Genomic DNA, 21,379 nt, shown 5'->3' with positions numbered 1-21,379 from the left:
CAGCTCGATCCCCAGCAACTGCAGCTGTCATTGAAAAGGTCAAACTCAGGTCACCCAACCCAACCTCACCCAACCAACATCCAGTGGACACAGGTGGAAAGAAAAGGAAAAGATGCCATGTATGTCCCTCCCGAGAGGACAGTAAAACAAGTACCTCTTGTGTGAAATGCAAGAATTACATCTGCAGAAAGCACACAGTAACATTCTGTCCATCATGTGGAGGGCATTGAAAATGTTGAAGACAATTTGGAGAGCATTGAAAATGTTGAAGTTCGCTGGGATGAAGTTGAAGTTAAAGTATTTCTTAAATATAGTGTTGGAATTAAAAATGTATTGTATGTCACTTTTCTAAATGTTTATATAACCTAAAATAAAGTTGTTATTGGTTTAACCTGTTTTCTTGACTGTTTTGAGTGCATTTACACAGTACGGGTCAAAATGACCCGCAACATAATCAATGTCATTTTTTTTCAACATAATACAAGGGTTAAAAGGGTTGTCTCGATACCAATATTTTGTTACCGGTACCAAAATGTATTTCGATACTTTTCTAAATAAAGGGGACCACAAAAAATGTCATTATTGGCTTTATTTTTTACAAAAAATGTTAGGGTACATTAAACATGTTTATTATTGTAATTTAGTCCTTAAATAAAATAGTGAACATACTAGACAACTTTTAGTAGTAAGTAAACAAACAAAGGCTTTTAATTAGTCTGCTGACGTATGCAGTAACATATTGTGTCATTTATATTGTATTATTTTGTCAACGTTATTAGGGACAAACTGTAAAAATTGATTATTAATCCATTTGTTCATTTACTGTTAATATCTGCTTATTTTCTGTTTTAACATGCTCTATCTACACTTCTGTTAAAATGTAATAATACCTTATTCATCTGTTTTTTGATACTTTACATTAGTTTTGGATGATACCACAATTTTGGGTATCGATTCGATACCAAGTAGTTACAGGATCATACATTGGTCATATTCAAAGTCCTCATGTGTCCAGCGACATATTTCCTGAGTTTATAAACATAATATAAATATAAAAAAACGAAAAAAATATTTTGTGATGCTAAAAATATCGATGTAATCATAGTATTGACTAGATACTAGGGGTGTAGTGGTACGTGTATTTGTATTGAACCGTTTCGGTACGGGGGGTTCGGTTCGGAGGTGTACCGAACGAGTTTCCACACGAACATATTAAGTACCGTATTTTCCGCACCATTAGCCGCACCTAAAAACCACAAATTTACTCAAAAGCAGACAGTGCGGCTTTTAACCCGGTGCGCTTTATATATGGATAAATATTAAGATTCATTTTCATAAAGTTTCGATCTCGCAACTTCGGTAAACAGCCGCCATCTTTTTTCCCGGTAGAACAGGAAGCGCTTCTTCTTCTACGCAAGCAACCGCCAAGGTAAGCACCCGCCCCCATAGAACAGGAAGCGCTTCTTCTTCTACTGTAAGCAACCACCCGCCCGCGTAGAAGAAGAAAAAGCGCGCGGATATTACCGTACGTTTCATTTCCTGTTTACATCTGTAAAGACCACAAAATGGCTCCTACTAAGCGACAAGGATCCGGTTCATGAAAAGACGCAATCTCTCCATCCTCACACGGATTACTATTTCACAGCAACTGATATTCCTGTGAACCATACTGTGGATACAACGGGAGCACGTACGGTGAATATTCGCACCACAGGGAATGAGAAGTCGTCCTTCACTGTGGTTCTAGCTTGCCATGCTAATGGCCTGAAACTTCCACCCATGGTGATATTCAAAAGGAAGACCTTGCCAAAAGAGACCTTTCCAGCCGGCGTCATCATAAAAGCTAACTCGAAGGGATGGATGGATGAAGAAAAGATGAGCGAGTGGTTAAGGGAAGTTTACGCGAAGAGGCCGGGTGGCTTTTTTCACACAGCTCCGTCCATGTTGATATACGACTCTATGCGCGCCCACATTACAGATGGTGTCAAAAAACAAGTGAAGCACACAAATACAACACTCGCCGTCATTCCGGGTGGATTAACCAAAGAACTCCAACCGCTGGATATTGGTGTCAACAGGGCATTCAAATCACGACTGCGAACGGCGTGGGAACAATGGATGACCGAAGGCGAACACACTTTCACTAAGACAGGCAGACAGCGCCGGACGACATACGCCAACATCTGCCAGTGGATCGTAAATGCCTGGGCAGATATTTCGGTCACAACTGTGGTCCGAGCTTTCCGGAAGGCAGGATTCACAGAACTGCTGGACAACAGTGACACTGACTCCGATGACTTCGACGAGACGGAACCGGCCATTTTGGATCCCACATTTGCCCAACTTTTCAATTCGGACACCGAAGACGAAGAATTCGAAGGATTTACGAATGAAGAATAACTTCAGAAAGTGAGTGCTATGTTTATTTTGTGTGTTGTGACATTAACGTTCGAGCAACATTATGTTGCTATTGCTCTGCACTATTTTGAATTTTACTATGTTTGTGATTGCACATTTGCGTACATTTTGGGACAGAGTTGTTAGAACGCTGGTTTTTAATATATTATTAAAGTTTGACTGACCTATCTGACTGTTTTTTTGACATTCCCTTTAGCGCAGCGTAGGCGCAGCTTATAGTCCGGGGCGGCTTATAGGTGGACAAAGTTTTGAAATATGCCATTCATTGTAGGTGCGGCTAATAACCCGGGGCGGCTTATAGTGCGGAAAATACGGTAGCCGCCTAAGCTAAAGTCTTAACAAGCTACTCTGCTTTCTGACTCTGTCTCCTACACAGCACCCAGCATTGTCCCACCCACACAACCATCTGATTGGTTACAACCATAGCGGTAACAGCCAATCAGCAGTGCGTATTCAGAACGGTAACAGCCAATCAGCAGTGCGTATTCAGAGCGCATGTAGTCAGTGCTTCTGCGGTGAGGTTAGCAGATAGGTGTTTAGCAGGTGAGCATCAGGCAGCGGACTTTCCCCAAATTATAATAAACACCTCCCAGTCAACTACTAGTAACATCACTATGAGCCCGTTGACCTTCTAGAAACAAAACAAACTGCATCTCAGCTCGCTCGCAGCCCTGGCTTGAGGTGAAGGCTAATTAGCTTTTAGCGTAACGTTACCTCATTGTGTGTGTGTGTGTGTGTGCGTGTGTGTGTGTGTGTGTGTGTGTGTGTGTGTGTGTTATGGACAGCAAAGCCCTGTCTGTCTGTTATTTCACTTTACCTTTTTCTGTGTTGATTGAGCTGTGTTGAAGCAGCAAAAAAGGACATTATGTTAAATGAAGAGTTTCTGTCTCTGATAGTTGATATAATAATGTCATCATTAAGCCTGCATGTACTCCATGGTGTTCAGGGATGAATAATCTCTCCTATTGCTATTGTACTATTTTTTCAGCTATAGTTACATTAATCATTAGTAATGCAGCAGCCTAGTTTTGAATCGCAGGGTCCCTGCTATCACATGTTGATAAAAATATAACATTTACATAATGAAAATCAACTACAGGCTTCACAAATGCTTTAATAAATTAAGCGTGATGAGTTGAAACTGTTTAATGTTGCACTTTTTATATGTAGAAGAAAAGTTTTGTCATTTGATTTAATTTGAGCAACAAATTGAGGCAGTTTAATGTTGATTAACGTGGGCAGAATTATTATAGTGTTCTCAATGTTAAAAGGATAAAGCCATTGTTTGCAAATTTGGTAAATAAATAACCAAAAAATTTATATTTTGTTGTTTTCTGATTGTACCAAAAATTAACCAAACCGTGACCTCTAAACCGAGGTACATACCGAACCGAAATTTTTCTGTACCGTTACACCCCTACTAGATACGCTCCTGCACTTGGTATCATTACAGTGGATGTCAGGTGTAGATCCACCGATGGCATTTGTTTACATTGTGACGCCGGTGAGCTACGGTGTGTAGTGAAGCATGTTTAGCTCTTCCCCGTCCTGCAGTGATAATGATACTTGTAAGAAACTTACTTTATTTGTCGCCATGGAGACCAGGATTAGTGATTTAGAAGTAGCTAAAACATTACCGACTGCTCGCTAGCTAGCCATGTCTTAAAGCACCTCTTCCTGAGGGCGTTTCAGTGTTTTAACTTCACCTTTATCTTTACTTTTTAGACCAAAATGCGTCCATTCTCCCTTTTCTGTCTACATACTGTGTCTGCTTGTAAGTACACCGTGTGTGTGCGCAGTGCCGAACATGCTCTTCTGCTCATAAAACCAGCAATGTCATGATGTGGGGGGGGGGGGCTGGACTGGTACTTTTTAGAGGCGGTATAGTACCGAATATGATTAATTAGTATTGCGGTACTATACTAGTGCCGATATACTGTACAACCCTAATTAGTAACAAGTAAAATAATGTCAATAACAATACATTTAAATAACAATAGCAATATAAAAAACTATTTAATTCAGTTTTTACGTTTACATTTTTTTTAGTTCAATGTTTTATCTTTTACACTTATTTTACCACACCATAGTGTGTGCTTTTTTTAAAACCTTTATTTTGTTAGCACAGTCAGACATTATATTATTAAATTTTCATGATTGTGAGAAGCAATAATCAAAATTCGATTCATTGTCCAGCCCTATAACACTTTTATTAGGTGTGTCTCAGAGGAGCAACACCATTTGCATTTTCATCACAATACCTCACCATCTACTCAATTTTATAACATTTTGTAACAATTTATAGATTTATTACATTGTTTTCTTCGTGAAGAACGCGGAAATATTGCCAACATTTATAAAAACAAAACAATTCTGGGCTCCTTTACGGTAGATTATAGTTGAGACATTTTTCAAGATGTTTGACATCACTTAAAAAAAAGTGTGAGAATGTGTGAGCTGCTGCCTCTTCTTCCTTACTTATTCAATAATTCTCCTGATCATCAAGACATTTACACAAAGTTTGCATTTTTGACAAGAGATATGTTTTCTGTCATCTTCATGTCCATCCGAGTATGTCACCTTGTTATTTGATTGAAACCGTGTGCACTCCTTCAATAATGAGCCCTCGCTGCGGGTGTTGCGAACAAAGGCTTGTCGAGCGACTTGTCGCAATAGCCAAAACAAAACGGAACGAAGGACAAAAACTGGATTTTAAAATTTAAGCGGAAGAGAATGAGATATACAATGCACAAACCAACATTGCAGGAGGAAGATAAATTGGCTGGTGCTTGAGCAGTGGTTATTATTACTACCTACTTCACTAATGCTTTTTTAATATAATAAATACTGGTATGTGTATACAGGGTTTCCCCGTAATGTCATTGAATGTGACGCGCCGCCACGGCATTTTCATTACCGCCATACCTTGAAAATATTTTTTTTAAACTTGAGAACAGATTAAAGTTATATAAAATATTGTAAGTTTAAAATGAGCATATATTAATGCAGTATGAACAAGAATGTTTTAATGTAGACACATAGAATCATCATACTGCTGTGATTATATGCATCAAGTGTTCGTTCAAGGCTAAGGCAAAATATCGAGATATATATCGTGTATCGTGACATGGCCCAAAAATATCGAGATATTAAAAAAAGGCCATATCGCCCAGCCCTAATTGCAGATATACCCGTGCGGACAGCCATCTACAAAATGTGCAAATATTAAAAGGACAGTGGTGGCTTATAAGAAGAGAAAGTGAAACTACAGTGTGACATCATGATCGCTGCAGCCTCTGGAAGGGACATGGAGGGACGGAAGTTAAGAGTCTTTAAACACAACTACATTCTATAATAACACCAAAAGAAGATGCTTAATTTGTTGCTAGTTGTATTTAACAAAAAAGTCATTTAGAGTCTTTAAACACTTGAACAAATCTCAACAAAGTACATTGTACAATAAGCAGCAACAATTGAAAATATGGCAAAATGATAAAAAATATATATATATGTTAATACTAAGTAATAACACATTTGTTTGAAATGTATTTTTATATTTTTTTTAGCCTTTTTTAAGAAAATCATTACCATAGCAAATTATTCGATGACATCATGGTGGTGCATGGTGACGCCCCCACCACCACAGGTATCTTTGCAGTCTAGGGGAAACCCATCCATCCATTTCCCACCGCTTGTCCCTTTCGGGGTTGCGCAAGCCTATCTCAGCGGCATTCAGGCGGAAGGCGGGGTACACCCTGGACAAGTCGCCACCTCATCGCAGGGCCAACACAGATAGACAACATTCACACACTAGGGACAATTTAGTGTTGCCAATCAACCTATGCCCAGGTGCATGTCTTTGGAGGTGGTAGGAAGCCGGAGTACCCGGAGGGAACCCACACAGTCACGGGGAGAACGTGCAAACTCCACACAGAAACATCCCGAGCCCAGGATTGAACTCAGGACCTTCGTATTGTGAGGCACATGCACTAACCCCTGTTCCACCATGCTGCCTCTAGGGGAAACCTTGGTATATATTTTATCTGCTGACGCAGTTCTGTTTTAGTTGTAAAAGAAAAGAGGCCGATACGATATACACTGTAGGTCAAAATGCCATAATATAATAATAATAATAATAATAATAATCAGTCACTAACCTGACGATGACTAAACATTCACTTTTCTGCCATCTTGCAGAGCTATCTCTTCCAGCTGCTGCAAGGCTTGGCATTCTGCCACTCCCACAGGGTTCTTCACCGGGACCTGAAGCCCCAAAACCTCCTCATCAACGCCCAGGGGGAGATCAAGCTAGCGGACTTTGGCCTGGCAAGAGCGTTCGGTGTGCCGGTGCGCACGTACACGCACGAGGTAAGTGGACATGTGTGGTCAGGTTTACTTTCACTTTTGCTGAGTTTTACTTTGTGTGTCAGGTGGTGACGCTGTGGTACAGAGCGCCCGAGATCCTGCTGGGCTGCAAGTTTTACTCCACGGCTGTCGACATCTGGAGTTTGGGATGCATCTTTGCTGAAATGGTAATTGTTTCCAGTCGGGATGAGCATAATATAAATAATCATAAGTTAGAATGGCGTCCATATTGTGGACATACTTGTCGACTGGAGTGCACTACTTAGCTGCAGCCAGCAGAGGCGCTCTTAATAGTTTGCATTAAATCACCTTTGGCAGCAAGTACCCCATAAAGCACTTGACCCTCCAAGTACCACCATATTGACCAATATTAAAATACAGTAGTGTAGTAGACCTAAGTATACATCAATTACCACCATAATGACAACATTAAAGTACAGTAGTGTAGTAGACCTAAGTATTCATCAAGTACCACCTTATTGACCAATATTAAAATACAGTAGTGTAGTAGACCTAAATATTCATCAAGTACCACCATAATGACCAATATTAATATACAGTAGCGTGGTAGGCCAAAGTATTAATTAAAAACAAGGCTGAGGTTTTATTTAACAAGTACCATACATTTCTGACTAAAAAACGCTACTTTTTTCCTACACTTTGAACCCTGCACTTTATAAGATGGAGCGACTAATTCAAGGATTTTCTTTGCTGGTGGCCATAAGAAAAGTAATTGTATAAAAAAAACAAGCAAAAACACTTAGAGGGTATTTTTTGTTTGTTTTTGCTACGACGCCATTTTTTGGACGAGTTCGCTCACTGCAGAAGGTACAGTGTCCTTCCATTTACCGGAAGTACTTTTTTTTTTCCAGAGTGCTGTTCAGTTTTTCAGCCGTCCATACCGTTCTATGCGTTTGGATTCTTCATTCATCACGCCAAGCAACGTTTGTAAGTTTAACAATATAACTAAAACAATGCTTACTTACTTAAAAGTGTCCCATGTGTGATGTCTGTAGGAGTGTTTTCATGCATATTTGTACCTGCTATCATAATGGAGTGATGCTGGTGTTGTTAGCATTAGCTAATGCGTTAACACATTTATGAGTGTCTATTATTGAGTTATTGAGTCTGTTTAGCTGATTGGAGAGCTAACTTGCGCAGCTAGTGGGTCCATGATGATGACTTCTGTTTTGTTTGATCAACCATTTTACTGCCGTGTTACAGACACCGTTTGGAAACAAAAATATTTCGTACCGGTATATACTGTATCTCGTATATAGTCCGGTGCGGCTAATATATGGAAAATATTTTTTTAATTCTAAAATTAATCGATTGTTTATTAGTATTACTTTTAAAGGGTTTGGCAAATCTCCTGATTCAATGTCGGTGTTGTATTGAGCAGAATAATGCCTGGATGTGTTACCGTGGGTCAGTGACTCTCAAACTGTGGTCCGAGCTCCATTTAGTGGTATGCCAGAGAATCACTTGATTAAAATACCGCAATTTATTTGCCTACATTCGAACGCAGTTCACTGTTCAAACTGTGTGTAATGTTACAGTTGCCAAAAATATTAAATATGCCGTATTTTCTGGACTATAGAGCACACCGTTATATAAGCCGCACCAACAAAATTTTTAAAGAAAAAAACATTTTTCCATTTATTAGTTGTGAAATTAATTATTTACACAGAAATCTTTTGTAAATGTTTATTTACATGCCTTAATTGTTTCCAAACGGTGTCTGTAACAAGGCAGTAAAACGGCTGATCAAACAAAACAGAAGTCATCCTCATGGATCCATTAACTGCGCAAGCTAGCTCTCCAATCAGCTAAACAAACTCAATAACTCCACGGTGACGTTTTGATGAATTTACTGAGGAATTTGTAAAACTGAAACAATAAAAAATTTCATTGTAAAATACTAACGCAGACACTCGTAAGTGTTTTTGGCACATTAGCTACACTACATTACGATAGCACATACAAATATGCATTATAACACTCCTATAGACATCACACATGGGAACGTTTGGGACCGCGAACAGGTCTAATCTGGCCCGCGGCCCGTAAGATCAGTTTGCTAAATATAAAAATTAGTTGCATTTTTTAATAAAAGAAAGTGCTGTTCTAAATGTGTCCACTGGATGTCGCAACAGCAATTCAACTGTAACGCACGTCACACATGACAGTTTTAAAAGATGACGTGTCAGCTAACTTTAAGTTCCCTCAACTCAGGTGCAAGCAAGCAGCTGCTCCTGTTGTGGCTGGCGGCAGATACATTATTTTATTGTAAATTATCCACTCAACAGATAACATAACGAAACGTAAGATGCAAAGACTTAAGTCAGATTGACCATCATCTTTTTAGTTAGTTCCGTGCAGTGCTTTTAATTGGTGGAATGCATGATGCGCACCCTGAACTCCATTGTAAAAATGTGTTTATTCATTTGTTGTTTGTTCATTTTTATATCATACTTTAGATTGGTTAAGTTTGTAGTGATGTTACCTTGATGGTGTCATTTGGATAGATTTGTTTATATTATAATTGTTATATTTGAATGATTATAAATTAATGTGGCTGTATAGCTCGGGTGGTAGAGCGGCCGTGCCAGCAACTTGAGGGTTGCAGGTTCGATCCCCGCTTCTGCCATCCTAGTCACTGCCGTTGTGTCCTTGGGCAAGACACTTTACCCACCTGCTCCCAGTGCCACCCACACTGGTTTAAATGTAACTTAGATATTGGGTTTCACTATGTAAAGCGCTTTGAGTCGCTAGAGAAAAGCGCTATATAAATATAATTCACTTCACTAATAATGTGCTGTGGCAGTTGCGGTTGTCACCAATGTGGCAGTTTGAGGAAACACTGGGTTTCCAACATGAGAATTCAACAAGGGATTTCAAAACAGGAAGTGCTTACAGTTTAAAACCACTGGGACAAAGTGTAAGTTCATGGTGTTTTTAAAACTGCACCAATTCTTTTCCGTGGAATTTTCAACTAACTTGGAATGTTTTGCCAAGAGGGTTATTTGTAATATGTACATTTTCAGAATGTGCTTGTCCTATTTTTGGCCACAGTAAGACAAAGAAAACAATCTGAAGTTGTGTTTATTTGAAAGTTTTAATGCCATGATTGTACCCCGCGGGAATAGATTTTCCTCCATGCGGCTCCTGAGCTAAAATGACTTTGACACCCCTGGTTTAGTAGGTAAGAATTGCTTGTTATATTGTAAAACTTAAAAACATTGCTTGTATTGATATATGAAGAATTCATTCAAAATGCTATGGACGGCGAGAAGACAGAACGGCACTCGGGTAAAAAAGAAAACAAAAAGGACTGCTGGTAAATGGAAAGACACTGCAGCACCTGCAGTGAGCCAACTCGTCCAGAAGATGGTGCCATAGCACAAACAATAAATAAAAACTAAGCAAATACACTGGATTTGCATTACAACCTTCAGGGGAAAAATGCATAAATTAGCAGCACTATTTTACAAGCCGCAGGGTTCAAACCCTAGGCAAAAATGGTCAGAAATGTACATTTTACTTCTTCCTGTCCCATAAACTCTTGGAGAAACTTCACTAAAATGTTGTGCTGCAGCACTGCTGTGTCCCCCTTTGAGAGTCCTCCTGTCCATGTCTTCTAAGTTCCTATCTTAGTTTTGTCCTTTCTCTACTGCATTTCCCGCAATGAATGATTGCATGTTCCACTGACTCTGTCACATAAGGTAAAAACACATGAAGAGGGAAACATTGAAGTAGCACAGAGCTAATGCAACCAGCTACCATTTCAGCGGCGCCTTTTTTACATACAGCTACAAAAGACCTACTGAGATCAGTAGGTCGTGCGTTCAAACCCCGGCCGAGTCATACCAAAGACTATAAAAATGGGACCCATTACCTCCCTGCTTGGCACTCAGCATCAAGGGTTGGAATTGGGGGTTAAATCACCAAAAATGATTCCCCGGCGCGGCCACCGCTGCTGTCCACTGCTCCCCTCACCTCCCAGGGTGTGATCAAGGGTGATATGGGTCAAATGCAGAGAATAATTTCGCCACACCTAGTGTGTGTGTGAAAATCATGGGTACTTTAACTTTTTAACAATAAAATGTCATACAGCTTCACCACTTTAGTCATCATTTTTGCGCTTCAAATAACTTCTTTATGACTGTAGCTCCAGACTCCTTTTGTTTGTTTATTGTCATTACTGCCACACGTGGTGGAAAAGTGTATTACAGTTGAGTTCCACTGCAACCCACACGGACCACATATGAGACATATTTTTTGGTGGCCCTGTAAGGCGCACTCGCCACCAACACTAAAGAAATATAGTAATGCTACCTTAAGCTGAGTCAATCAGTAACGACTTGGGATGAACGGTACTAATAATCGCGGTAAAACCCGGGACCGTTAGTATTACCTTTTTTAGATTACGATTTTCAAAAAAACTGATTGATAACTGCACTTTGACTAACTCAAGGAGTGACAGCTGGCTAGTTTAAATGCTAACATGAAAACAGGAAACATTATGTATTTTCGCATTAAAAAACGACATACCCCAATCTGAACTTGGGTACGCACATTGCTGTCGAGCAACTAATATATTCAATTGTGCACATTGGACCTACGAGCTGTGTGTCTTTGGTTGATTCTTCTGTACTCCGAGGACTATTGCTTTGCGTTGAAGGACCATTAAACATAGTAGGACGCCACAACGCCCGCAAGAAATAATAACAATAGATTTGATTTGTTATGCACTTTTCATTTGAATACATCTTAAAATGCTACAGGATAAACAACGTTTTAAAACAATAAAAGCTCAGCCATTTAAGAGTTAAAATACTAAAACTAAAACACTGCAAGTGAAGCAAACACAAAATAATGGCTTTTCTCACCGCAAGTCATTTAAAAGAACTAAGTTTGTCAAACGATATCATTGTGTGTATAAGTACTTTTTGAGCATATTCAAAATACCGCGATAAAAAACATAACTGTGATCATTTTGGCCACGATAACCGTGATATGAAATCCCTAGTAGTGCCGATACTACTGTAATATTAATATTTTGGTTAATTTTGCCATTTTATGCGTGAAAAGGTTAATTTAGGACCACACAATTGTAGAATATGCTATAAAAAAAGATTAGAAATACACCCCAAAAATCCACAATTTGTTAAATACTCAATATTTGAAGCGCAATGCGGCGAGGAACAGGCATGTGATTTTTCCGTCTATAGTCGGAAATCCACCTTTTTTTATCTCTGTAAAAATATAAAAATCCTTTTTTAGTTTTTTCCTACCTACAATGTGTGTTAAAATCTCGATCCGTCTCTTTGCCATACCTGTCAACAGCTACGGTTTTCCCCTAATGAGTACGGTTTTTGATAATCCAAAAACTACGGTTTTCCATAAAAAAATTATTAACTTAAAAATGGAAGCTACGTAGCGAAGTAACTCCACGGGCAGGGGACAACATACACGGGAAACATCAATAATGATTGGTTGGGTTACGTATAAGAACATCCATGATGAGTCACGATTGGTTAAGATATAGGGCAAAACATTAGGGACAGGCCAATCATAGGCAAGATAGGGCAGGTCATCGAACCAGGAAGTGAAATCACAACAGACATCCCAAATGACGACGAGAGAGTACGGAAGAAGAGAAAAGGGAATATTCAAGCGGCAACTTATATATTTGAAAAACTAGTGGAAGATGGCAGAGGGATAGAATCTTCCTTAGATTTTTTTTTAAGAACACAAGATTGTGGCAGACATGTTTGCTACAGTATAGCCTGTCTAAATGCTACATTTCATTTTCACTGGTGTTTTACAACAAGACAGTAGCTGACATTTTGTTCATTATTTTTACTCTTTATATGTTGACATTGAATAGTTGAATCGTTTTGAATTTAATGTGTGAATTAAGCAAAGTAAGGTGTAAATAATGTCAATAAGTAGATTAATTGTCTGTGGCTATGAAGTGAACACTAGTAAAGTTGTATAAATACTGTATAGAGTAGGCTAACCCATGTGGTTACTGTGGATGTGAACACAATTACTGTAGTAACTAAATAACATAGTGACTGAAACATACATCGAATGTGTAAATAATGTCAATAACTAAATGAACCAGTGACGTGCGGTGAGGTTGATGGCTGGTGAGGCACTGACTTCATCACAGTCAGATTTACAAACATATGGACCCTAAAGAGTATCTTATTCACCATTTGATTGGCAGCAGTTAACGAGTTATGTTTAAAAGCTCATACCAGCATTCTTCCCTGCTTGGCACTCAGCATCAAGGGTTGGAATTGGGGGTTAAATCACCAAAAATGATTCCCAGGCGCGGCGCCGCTGCTGCACACTGCTCCCCTCACCTCCCAGGGGGTGATCAAGGGGATGGGTCAAATGCAGAGGACAAATTTCATTACACCTAGTGTGTGTGACAATCATTGGTACTTTAACTTAACTTTAACTTTACACATACAAACTGTAGCACACAAAAAAGCACATTTAATAAAAAAAAACGTTATTATGGTCTTACCTTTACTTAGAAATTAAGTCCATGCACCGCAACTAAAGCCCTCACTTAAACTTTCCACGTGCAAGATTGAATCTATTTAAAAAAGTGTAACCGGGCGTTTATAAATGTCGCCTATACTGTATGAAACTACAAAATAACAAACACGGAGGCTCCAGTTTACACGAGGACCACTTTATTTACCTTCTTTCAAAAACTTCCGCTCCACTCCGTGTCATCACTTCCGCTCTTAGCGCCTTCAAAATAAGAGCTCAAGGCATATACTGTATAACAGCGCATAACAGGAACTTAACATCACAAAGAGGATAGCCCATGAAAATAGGTTACAAAAGTTATTTAATAAGAAGCCAAAAAGTGCAAAAACAATAATGTTCGTGTTGGAGGAGTTGTGAATTAGGTACGCCTGCAGTCTGCAGGTGTATCTGCACAGCAGGCCAGCAGTTAGCCGAGTCATTGCGCAATCCATGTTGCGGCACTGAGTGACGTGCCTCAACTGGCTGCTGTTTACCGCACCGTCTCTTCTCAGTATTTGAACGGCAAATGTGAAAATTCAGCGATTTTGAATAAAAATAATCTAAAACTGGTGAAGTTAAATGGAAAATAACTTTATAGTATAATCACTGGATACATATAACAATTTAATTATTTTTCTTTGTCCCTGCAGTCATTCACAACTCCTCCAACACCAACATTATTGTTTTTGCAATTTTGGCTTCTTACGAAATAATTTTTTAAAATAGATTCAATCTTGCACGTGGAAAGTTTAAGTGTGGGCTTTAGTTGATATAACAATTCTACGGCGGGGGTGCAGGAAGCGAGCCTCAGCCAGTGCGTCTTTTGCAGCCGTTTTATGATCGCTCAGCACAAGAAATACTTTACACACATACAGTTGTTGACAAAATACACTGTACATTATATACCTCAGCTAACTAAACTATGGAAATGTATAATATAGTTCATATAGCAATACAGTCTCACTGCACAGCAGGCCAGCAGTTAGCCGAGTCATTGTGCAATCCATGTTGCGGCACTGAGTGACGTGCCTCAACTGGCTGCTGTTCACCGCACCGTCTCTTCTCAGTATTTGAACGGCAAATGTGAAAATTCAGCGATTTTGAATAAAAATAATCTAAAACTAGTGAAGTTAAATGGAAAATAACTTTATAGTATAATCACTGGATACATATAACAATTTAATTTTTTTTTTTTCTTTTTACATTTTTTTTCTTTCCATGATGGCAGGTGAGGCCCCGCCTCACCTGCCTCTAGTGACTGCACGTCACTGAGATGAACCATCTGTGGATGTGAAGTGAACACTAGTAAGGTTGTAAATACTGTATAGAGTAGGCTAACCCATGTGGTTCCTGTGGATGTGAACACAATTACTCTAGTGACTAAATAACATAGTGACTGAAACAGACATAGTAATGTGTAAATAATGTCAATAACTAGATGGACCATCTGTGGCTGTGAAGTGAACACTAGTAAGGTTGTAAATGCTGTATAGAGTAGGCTAACCCATGTGGTTCCTGTGGATGTAAACACAATTACTGGAGTGACTAAATAACATAGTTACTGAAACCGACATAGTAATGTGTAAATAATGTCAATAAATAGATGAACCATCTGTGGATGTGAAGTGAACACTAGTAAGGTTGTAAATACTGTTGTAATAAATACAAGTTGTAATTACTATAGTGACTAAATAACACAGAGACTGACACTGACATAGTGATTCATTTGGATGAATGGGCTATGTATTTATGTCAACTTTGTTTCTCATTTTTCAATTCTTTAAACACTAAATAATCTTTAAATGGTGCTTTTTTTGCTCATTTTTGCATGTTCAATTGCTGAAAAACCAGGATCTTCAGGGGCCGGGGGCTCATTTTCAGTATTTTTAATAAGGTCAAATCACATGCCTGAAGGAAGGACTGTTGAATCATTGATGCTTGTGTAGGAAAACAATCTTTGAATGACATCTTCCATCACGTGTGCGTCATCATCCCCACAAGAACGTAATTTTAGTTTGTTTAGTATATGGGATTTTTCTCTTTCCATCTTGTTCACATTTTCCGACCGCTCCATTTGCCAGCTTTAAATTAATCTGAGTTGACCCTGACTTAGTTTTTCCATTGACTGTGGTTAAACTAAGCCTGCTGTCTCAACCCCCTGGGTTAAGCATTTAAGTGGATGTCTTCCAACCTCCCCCCATCTTTTTGAGAAAGATACTGAATACCCACATTTGAATTTCCCCAGTCTGGGCCAGTAAGAAAATGCCATCTTCTTCAGATCACCAGGAGGGCGCTGTTCCCCGGCGACTCCGAGATCGACCAGCTATTCCGAATCTTCCGCACTCTGGGAACCCCCGATGAAGCCACCTGGCCGGGAGTCACATCTATGCCAGACTACAAACCCTCCTTCCCAAAGTGGGCCCGCCAGGAACTTTCTAAAGTGGTTCCTCTCCTAGATGAGGATGGAAGAGAGCTGCTGGAAGTGAGAACATTTCATTTTCTTGTAACTGTTGCCTTCTGACGAGGAGTATGAATCTAGTATTATTTGATTCAACTGTGGAAATATAAGTTCAAAAAAGGTACATTTAATTACCATATTTTCCGGACGATAGAGCGTGCCGTTATTTTAAGACACAACCACCAAATTTTAGAAGAATTAATTATGTTTACATACAGTACAGGCCAAAAGTTTGGACACACCTACTCGTTTCAATGAGTTTTCTTTATTTTCATGACTATTTACATTGTAGATTGTCACTGAAAGCATCAAAACTATGACACCTGTGAAGTGAAAACCCTTTCAGCTGATTGATTAGCTCTTGAAGCACATCGAGAGAATGCCAACAGTGTGCAAAAAAGTTCACCGGACATGTCCTCTTTTGCGGAGCTGTCAGGGCGGAGTTTCTTAAATGCCATTTTGAGTTAGGGTTGCGTGTATTTTCAATGTACGTTCAGGGTTAAGAAGGGGTTAAAAACAAAACAAATTGTGCGCAGCAGCATTCATGAGGGAGGGGCAGAGACAGAGAGAGTGAGAGAGTTATGATAAACGCGCATGTGTCGTCAGGCTCTGCTTTTTATCCATAGATTTATCAGATTTAATGTTTTATTATCTATAGCAGGGGTATCAAAAGTGTGCCCGGAGGCCATTTGCGGCCCACAGCTAATGTTTTAAAGGCCCACGGCACATTCTAAAAATACTATTAACATAAACAAAAACATAACAAAAGTGAAATAAAAAAGCTTAAAAGGTTAAATGTAATTTAGAAAAAGTTGCAATGTTGACTAATAAAACAAAGCTGTTTTTTTTTCTTTCCAACTGTCATTTCTCAAAACTACCGTATTTTCCGCACTATAAGGCGCACCTAAAAACCACAAATTTTCTCAAAACCCGACAGTGCGCCTTATAATCCGGTGCGCCTTATATATGGGTTAATATTAATATAAATTTTCATAAAGTTTCGGTCTCGCAACTACGGTAAACAGCCGCCATCTTTTTTCCCCGTAGAAGAAGAAGAAGCGCGCGGTGCATGCTGGGATATGTGACGTTTCATTTCCATTTGTGTGTTTATGTAAAGACCCCAAAATGGCTCCTATTAAGTGTGTTGTCTGTCTAATTATAAATAATGCAGACGAGGCGTGTTAACTGAGTTCTCAACGTTTACTCACAGCGTGCTCATAACCACATTCTAACTGCCAGCATACAACAACGCTTCTCAGGGCTACCGCGCATGCTCGTCACTATCGTTGCATGCTGGGTAGTGTAGTTGTTATATTTGCTAGCTCATAACATCACATAAAGAGACACGCTTACGCGCTTAATTCAATACTCGCCGTCATTCCGGGTGGATTGACAAAAGACCTCAAGCCGCTAGATATTGGTGTCAACAGGGCATTCGAAGCTAGACTGCTAACTGCGTGGGAACAGTGGATGACAGAAGGCGAACACACGTGACGTTCACCAAGACAGGGAGACAGCGCCGGACGACATACGCCAACATCTGCCAGTGGATCGTAAATGCCTGGGCAGATATTTCGGTCACAACTGTGGTCCGAGCTTTCCGGAAGGCAGGATTCACAGAACTGCTGGACAACAGCGACACTGACTCCGATTACTTCGACGAGACGGAGCCGGCCATTCTGGATCCCACATTCGCCCAACTTTTCAATTTGGACACCGAAGGAGAAGAATTCGAGGGATTTATGAATGAAGAATAACTTCAGAAAGTGAGCGTTATGTTTATTTTGTGTGTTGTGACATTAACGTTCGAGCAACATTATGTTGCTATTGCTCTGCACTATTTTGAATTTTACTATGTTTGTGATTGCACATTTGCGTACATTTTGGGAGTGAACAGAGTTGTTAGAACGCTGGTTTTTAATATATTATTAAAGTTTGACTGACCTATCTGACTGTTTTTTGACATTCCTTTAGCGCAGTTAGATGCGGCTTACAACACGGGGCGGGGCGGCTTATAGGTGGACAAAGTTTTGAAATATGCCGTTCATTGAAGGCGCGGCTTATAACCCAGGGCGCCTTATGGTGCGGAAAATACGGTAATATTGAATCAAAATCAATGTTATTATGAATTATTGACCTATCCAAGGTTCCGATTACTTCACATCAAATATTCCACTAAGAAAAATATTTTTGGTGGAAGATTTAGCAAATTTGGTAAATAAATAACCTCAAAATTTGTATTTTGTTGTTTTCTTACTGTACCGAAAATGAACCGAACCGTGGCCTCTAAACCGAGGTACGTACTGCACCGAAATTTTTGTGTACCGTTACACCCCTAGTATTACCTGATTCTGATGACTTGCATTGATAGGGAATCAGACAGTAGTGCTGATAACATCTGCATTTTCAAATGAAGGAGAAAAAAAGTCCTTCTTTCTGTCCAATACCACATGAAAGTGGTTGGTTTTTGGCATCTTATTGGTTTTTGCCAGCTTCCATACTCCTTTTTAAACACTTTACAAGAAATACAGTACAGGCCAATGCGTTTTCTTTATTTTCATTAGAGCTGCAGCTATCAAATATTTTTGTAATCGAGTATTCTATCAGCTGTCCCAATCGATTAATCGAGTTATCGAATAAATCATATTTTTGCTTGATTAAGGTTTAATTATACATGTTAAGATGTGCCCTCAATTATTGCGTTTGGCCTTATTGTCTTTTATTTCCTAAACGCCTGTTTTCATTCTTGAAGGCTGACACGCACAGCTGAAATGCGTTGGTGGTTAATTGTGCCAATATGTGTATGCTAATAAAAACAGGTGCGCTCCCAGCCCTATGTGCTAAACGAAGTTCTTGTCTCTCGTGCGTTTTTGATGATTATTATACGGTGCTGTTTAAATGTTGGTTTCTCCATGCAAATCCGCTGAGCTGTTTTCAACCTGCCAACAATACATAAACAATATAAAAAGACCAACCACTTAATAATGATGACAGTTTTAAATTTTAAGAATGCAATGCAGGTCATTGCATTCATTGCATGCAAAATAGTATTTAATGTTCATTTTGCCATCATAACATGTTTGAGATGAAAACACAAATATATAAAATGTATTCAAAATTAATATTCCCTGAGAATGTTAAAATAAAACTATATTGTTAGTATCAAAAATAAAACAAAAGGAACAGTTTTCATTATATCAAACATAAAAAGTGGATTAGGTAGTGCCTTTAATACTGCATTTGAAATGTGCAAATTCATATTCAGAACCAATATGGCTGACAGGAACTTGGCACACAAGTGCTACCGCTGTGAACAAGAACTTGGCACTCTTACATTCTACAGAGACTATAGTGGATGCAAGTGGAAGCTATCCAAGTAGCATGTGGTTGCATGACTTTAATAACTTTGCACGAGTACTTTCGCGTGGTTACTAATAAAAGGCTGATTGAACACGACAGCTCGGATAGCGTTTTTAGTTTTCAACACCTTTTGGTTATCATAATCAGTAACATATATTTTACTAACACAACTTTTGCATTTACATTTGATAATAGATGACTTAGCTCACCTCCGGACGTCCCTCAATCGCATGCTTTCTCGACAGGTGCTGCAGCATCGAACTTGTGCTATTGTGGTATGCGAGCTCCACTTTGCAATGTTTGTAAACTACTGCGTTTTCCACCCATTTTAGTGTGAAGTGTTCCCACACCTTAGAAAACTTTTGTCACTTCTTAAATCCCTCGTTTTGCTATGGCTCTTGTCCACTGCTTTCTGCGGCGTCTGCCATTGCGGGTTATGTCGGCGAAAAAGTTTTCTAAACTCAAGCGTATTTAAAAGAGCGGTGTTGTGCAGTGCAAGGGGTCGTATGATCTGTGACGTAAACACGCTGTGCGATACCTTAACTGTCCATGCGAAACGTGAGCTTTGACTACTGTTTACTAAACGAGGCAAAATGCCATTTAAAAACTTAACGACGCCTCGAGGCAGCGAAAATTCCTGTAATATATTTTGTAATCGAATTACTCGAGGAATCCTTTCAGCTCTAATTTTCATGACTATTTGCATTGAAGATTGTCACTGAAGGCATCAAAACTATGAATGAACACATGTGGAGTTATGTACTTAACAAAAAAAGGTGAAATAACTGAAAACATGTTTTATATTGTAGTTTCTTCAAAATAGCCACCCTTTGCTCTGATTACGGCTTTGTACACTCTTGGCATTCTCGCAATGAGCTTCAAGCACACCTGAAGTAAAAAACATTTCAGGTGACTACCTCTTGAAGCTCATCGAGAGAATGCCAAGAGTGTGTGAAAAAGTAATCGGCGCAAAGGGTGGCTATTTTGAAGAAACTAGAATATAAAACATGTTTTTAGTTATTTTACCTTTTTTTTAAAGTACATAACTCCATGTGTGTTCATTCATAGTTTTGATGTGACAATCTACAATGTAAATAGTCATGAAAATAAAGAAAACGCATTGAATGAGAAGGTGTGTCCAAACTTTTGGCCTGTACCGTACATTGACGGCGAACTCCGTAGCTTGCTAGCTTGTGCATGCCAGCCTTTTGAGACTCTTATTTTAATAGCGCAGGCCGGATGCAGCAGCGCTTTTATTGTGAAGACAGGAACTGTGAAGTCGGTCTTCAGAATTTTGACGACAGGTACGGCGCGAGAGTCTGTTGAAATAAAAAGTGTTTCTCGCCTTCCTGTCGGTCATTTTTTATTAATACTGAACTGGCAGCAGCCAGCGTCATCTCACGACACCCTCGGGTGCCGTGAATGTCAATCAAGTGACGGAAGTGTCGTCTTGGTGAAGATTGATGATCGCTAATTTTTAGGTGTATTTTTTTTAATGCCTGGCTCGCGATGGACGTAATGGGCACCCCTGCTTTTGACGATTAAAAATAACAACTTCTGATTAATGTTGTTACATTGCACCCCTCATCTACATCGTAATGTTTATTGTTTGTTTTTCTCCCCACAGGAAATGCTACATTACGACCCAAACAAAAGGTTATCTGCCAAAAATGCCCTCGTCCATCGATTCTTCCGCGATGTCACCATGCCTCTCCCTCATCTGAGAATCTGAATTGTGTTGTGGGGAAAAAGTAGGTTGTTGTCATGACAATAAGCAATAAGTGGTTTGGTATCCGTTTGAAGGTTATTTGATATGAACAAACTTTTAAATGTTCATCTGCTTTTGTAGTCATAATAATTTGTGGTTCTTTCCAGTATTCTGCCCAGACCCTTTTTATATAAACGGAATGTTGGCTTTAGGCCTCCAAATTTAGATAGGAATCAAAGCATTCGTTTTCGGGATAGTGCAAATACCAACTTTTTTATTGGTCCCAGTTTGCCGGTGAAAGAACTCTGCAAAACTGAAAAAAAAAACATTATCTTTTATTCCTCATATTTGTACATATGTTGGTGATGTTTGCCTTGTATTCAGATTTTACACTTTCTCGTGTGCATTTTTTCCTCACTCTAGATTTTATTCTCCCTTTATGAATCGTTTTTATATGGCTACTGCTTCTTGACAAAAAATAAACTTGTTCATATAAGTTCACCGTTTCGACTGCA

General features: G+C 39.1%; 1 protein-coding gene across 1 annotated transcript in view; it reads left to right on the top strand.

The window, feature by feature from the left end:
- The window catches only part of cdk2 (cyclin dependent kinase 2), a 35,777-nt gene extending 14,398 nt beyond the window's left edge, over positions 1–21,379 (top strand). Inside the window, exons 4-7 of the mRNA XM_061984756.2 lie at positions 6,616–6,786; positions 6,849–6,950; positions 15,617–15,820; positions 20,784–21,379. Coding sequence (XP_061840740.1) covers positions 6,616–6,786; positions 6,849–6,950; positions 15,617–15,820; positions 20,784–20,888 — 582 coding nt within the window. The 3' untranslated portion in view covers positions 20,889–21,379. The remainder of the gene's footprint in view (positions 1–6,615; positions 6,787–6,848; positions 6,951–15,616; positions 15,821–20,783) is intronic.

Source organism: Nerophis lumbriciformis, linkage group LG23 (genome assembly GCF_033978685.3).
Source record: "Nerophis lumbriciformis linkage group LG23, RoL_Nlum_v2.1, whole genome shotgun sequence".
Classification (NCBI taxonomy): Eukaryota; Metazoa; Chordata; class Actinopteri; order Syngnathiformes; family Syngnathidae; genus Nerophis; species Nerophis lumbriciformis.
This window is presented reverse-complemented; position numbering and strand designations above follow the sequence as displayed.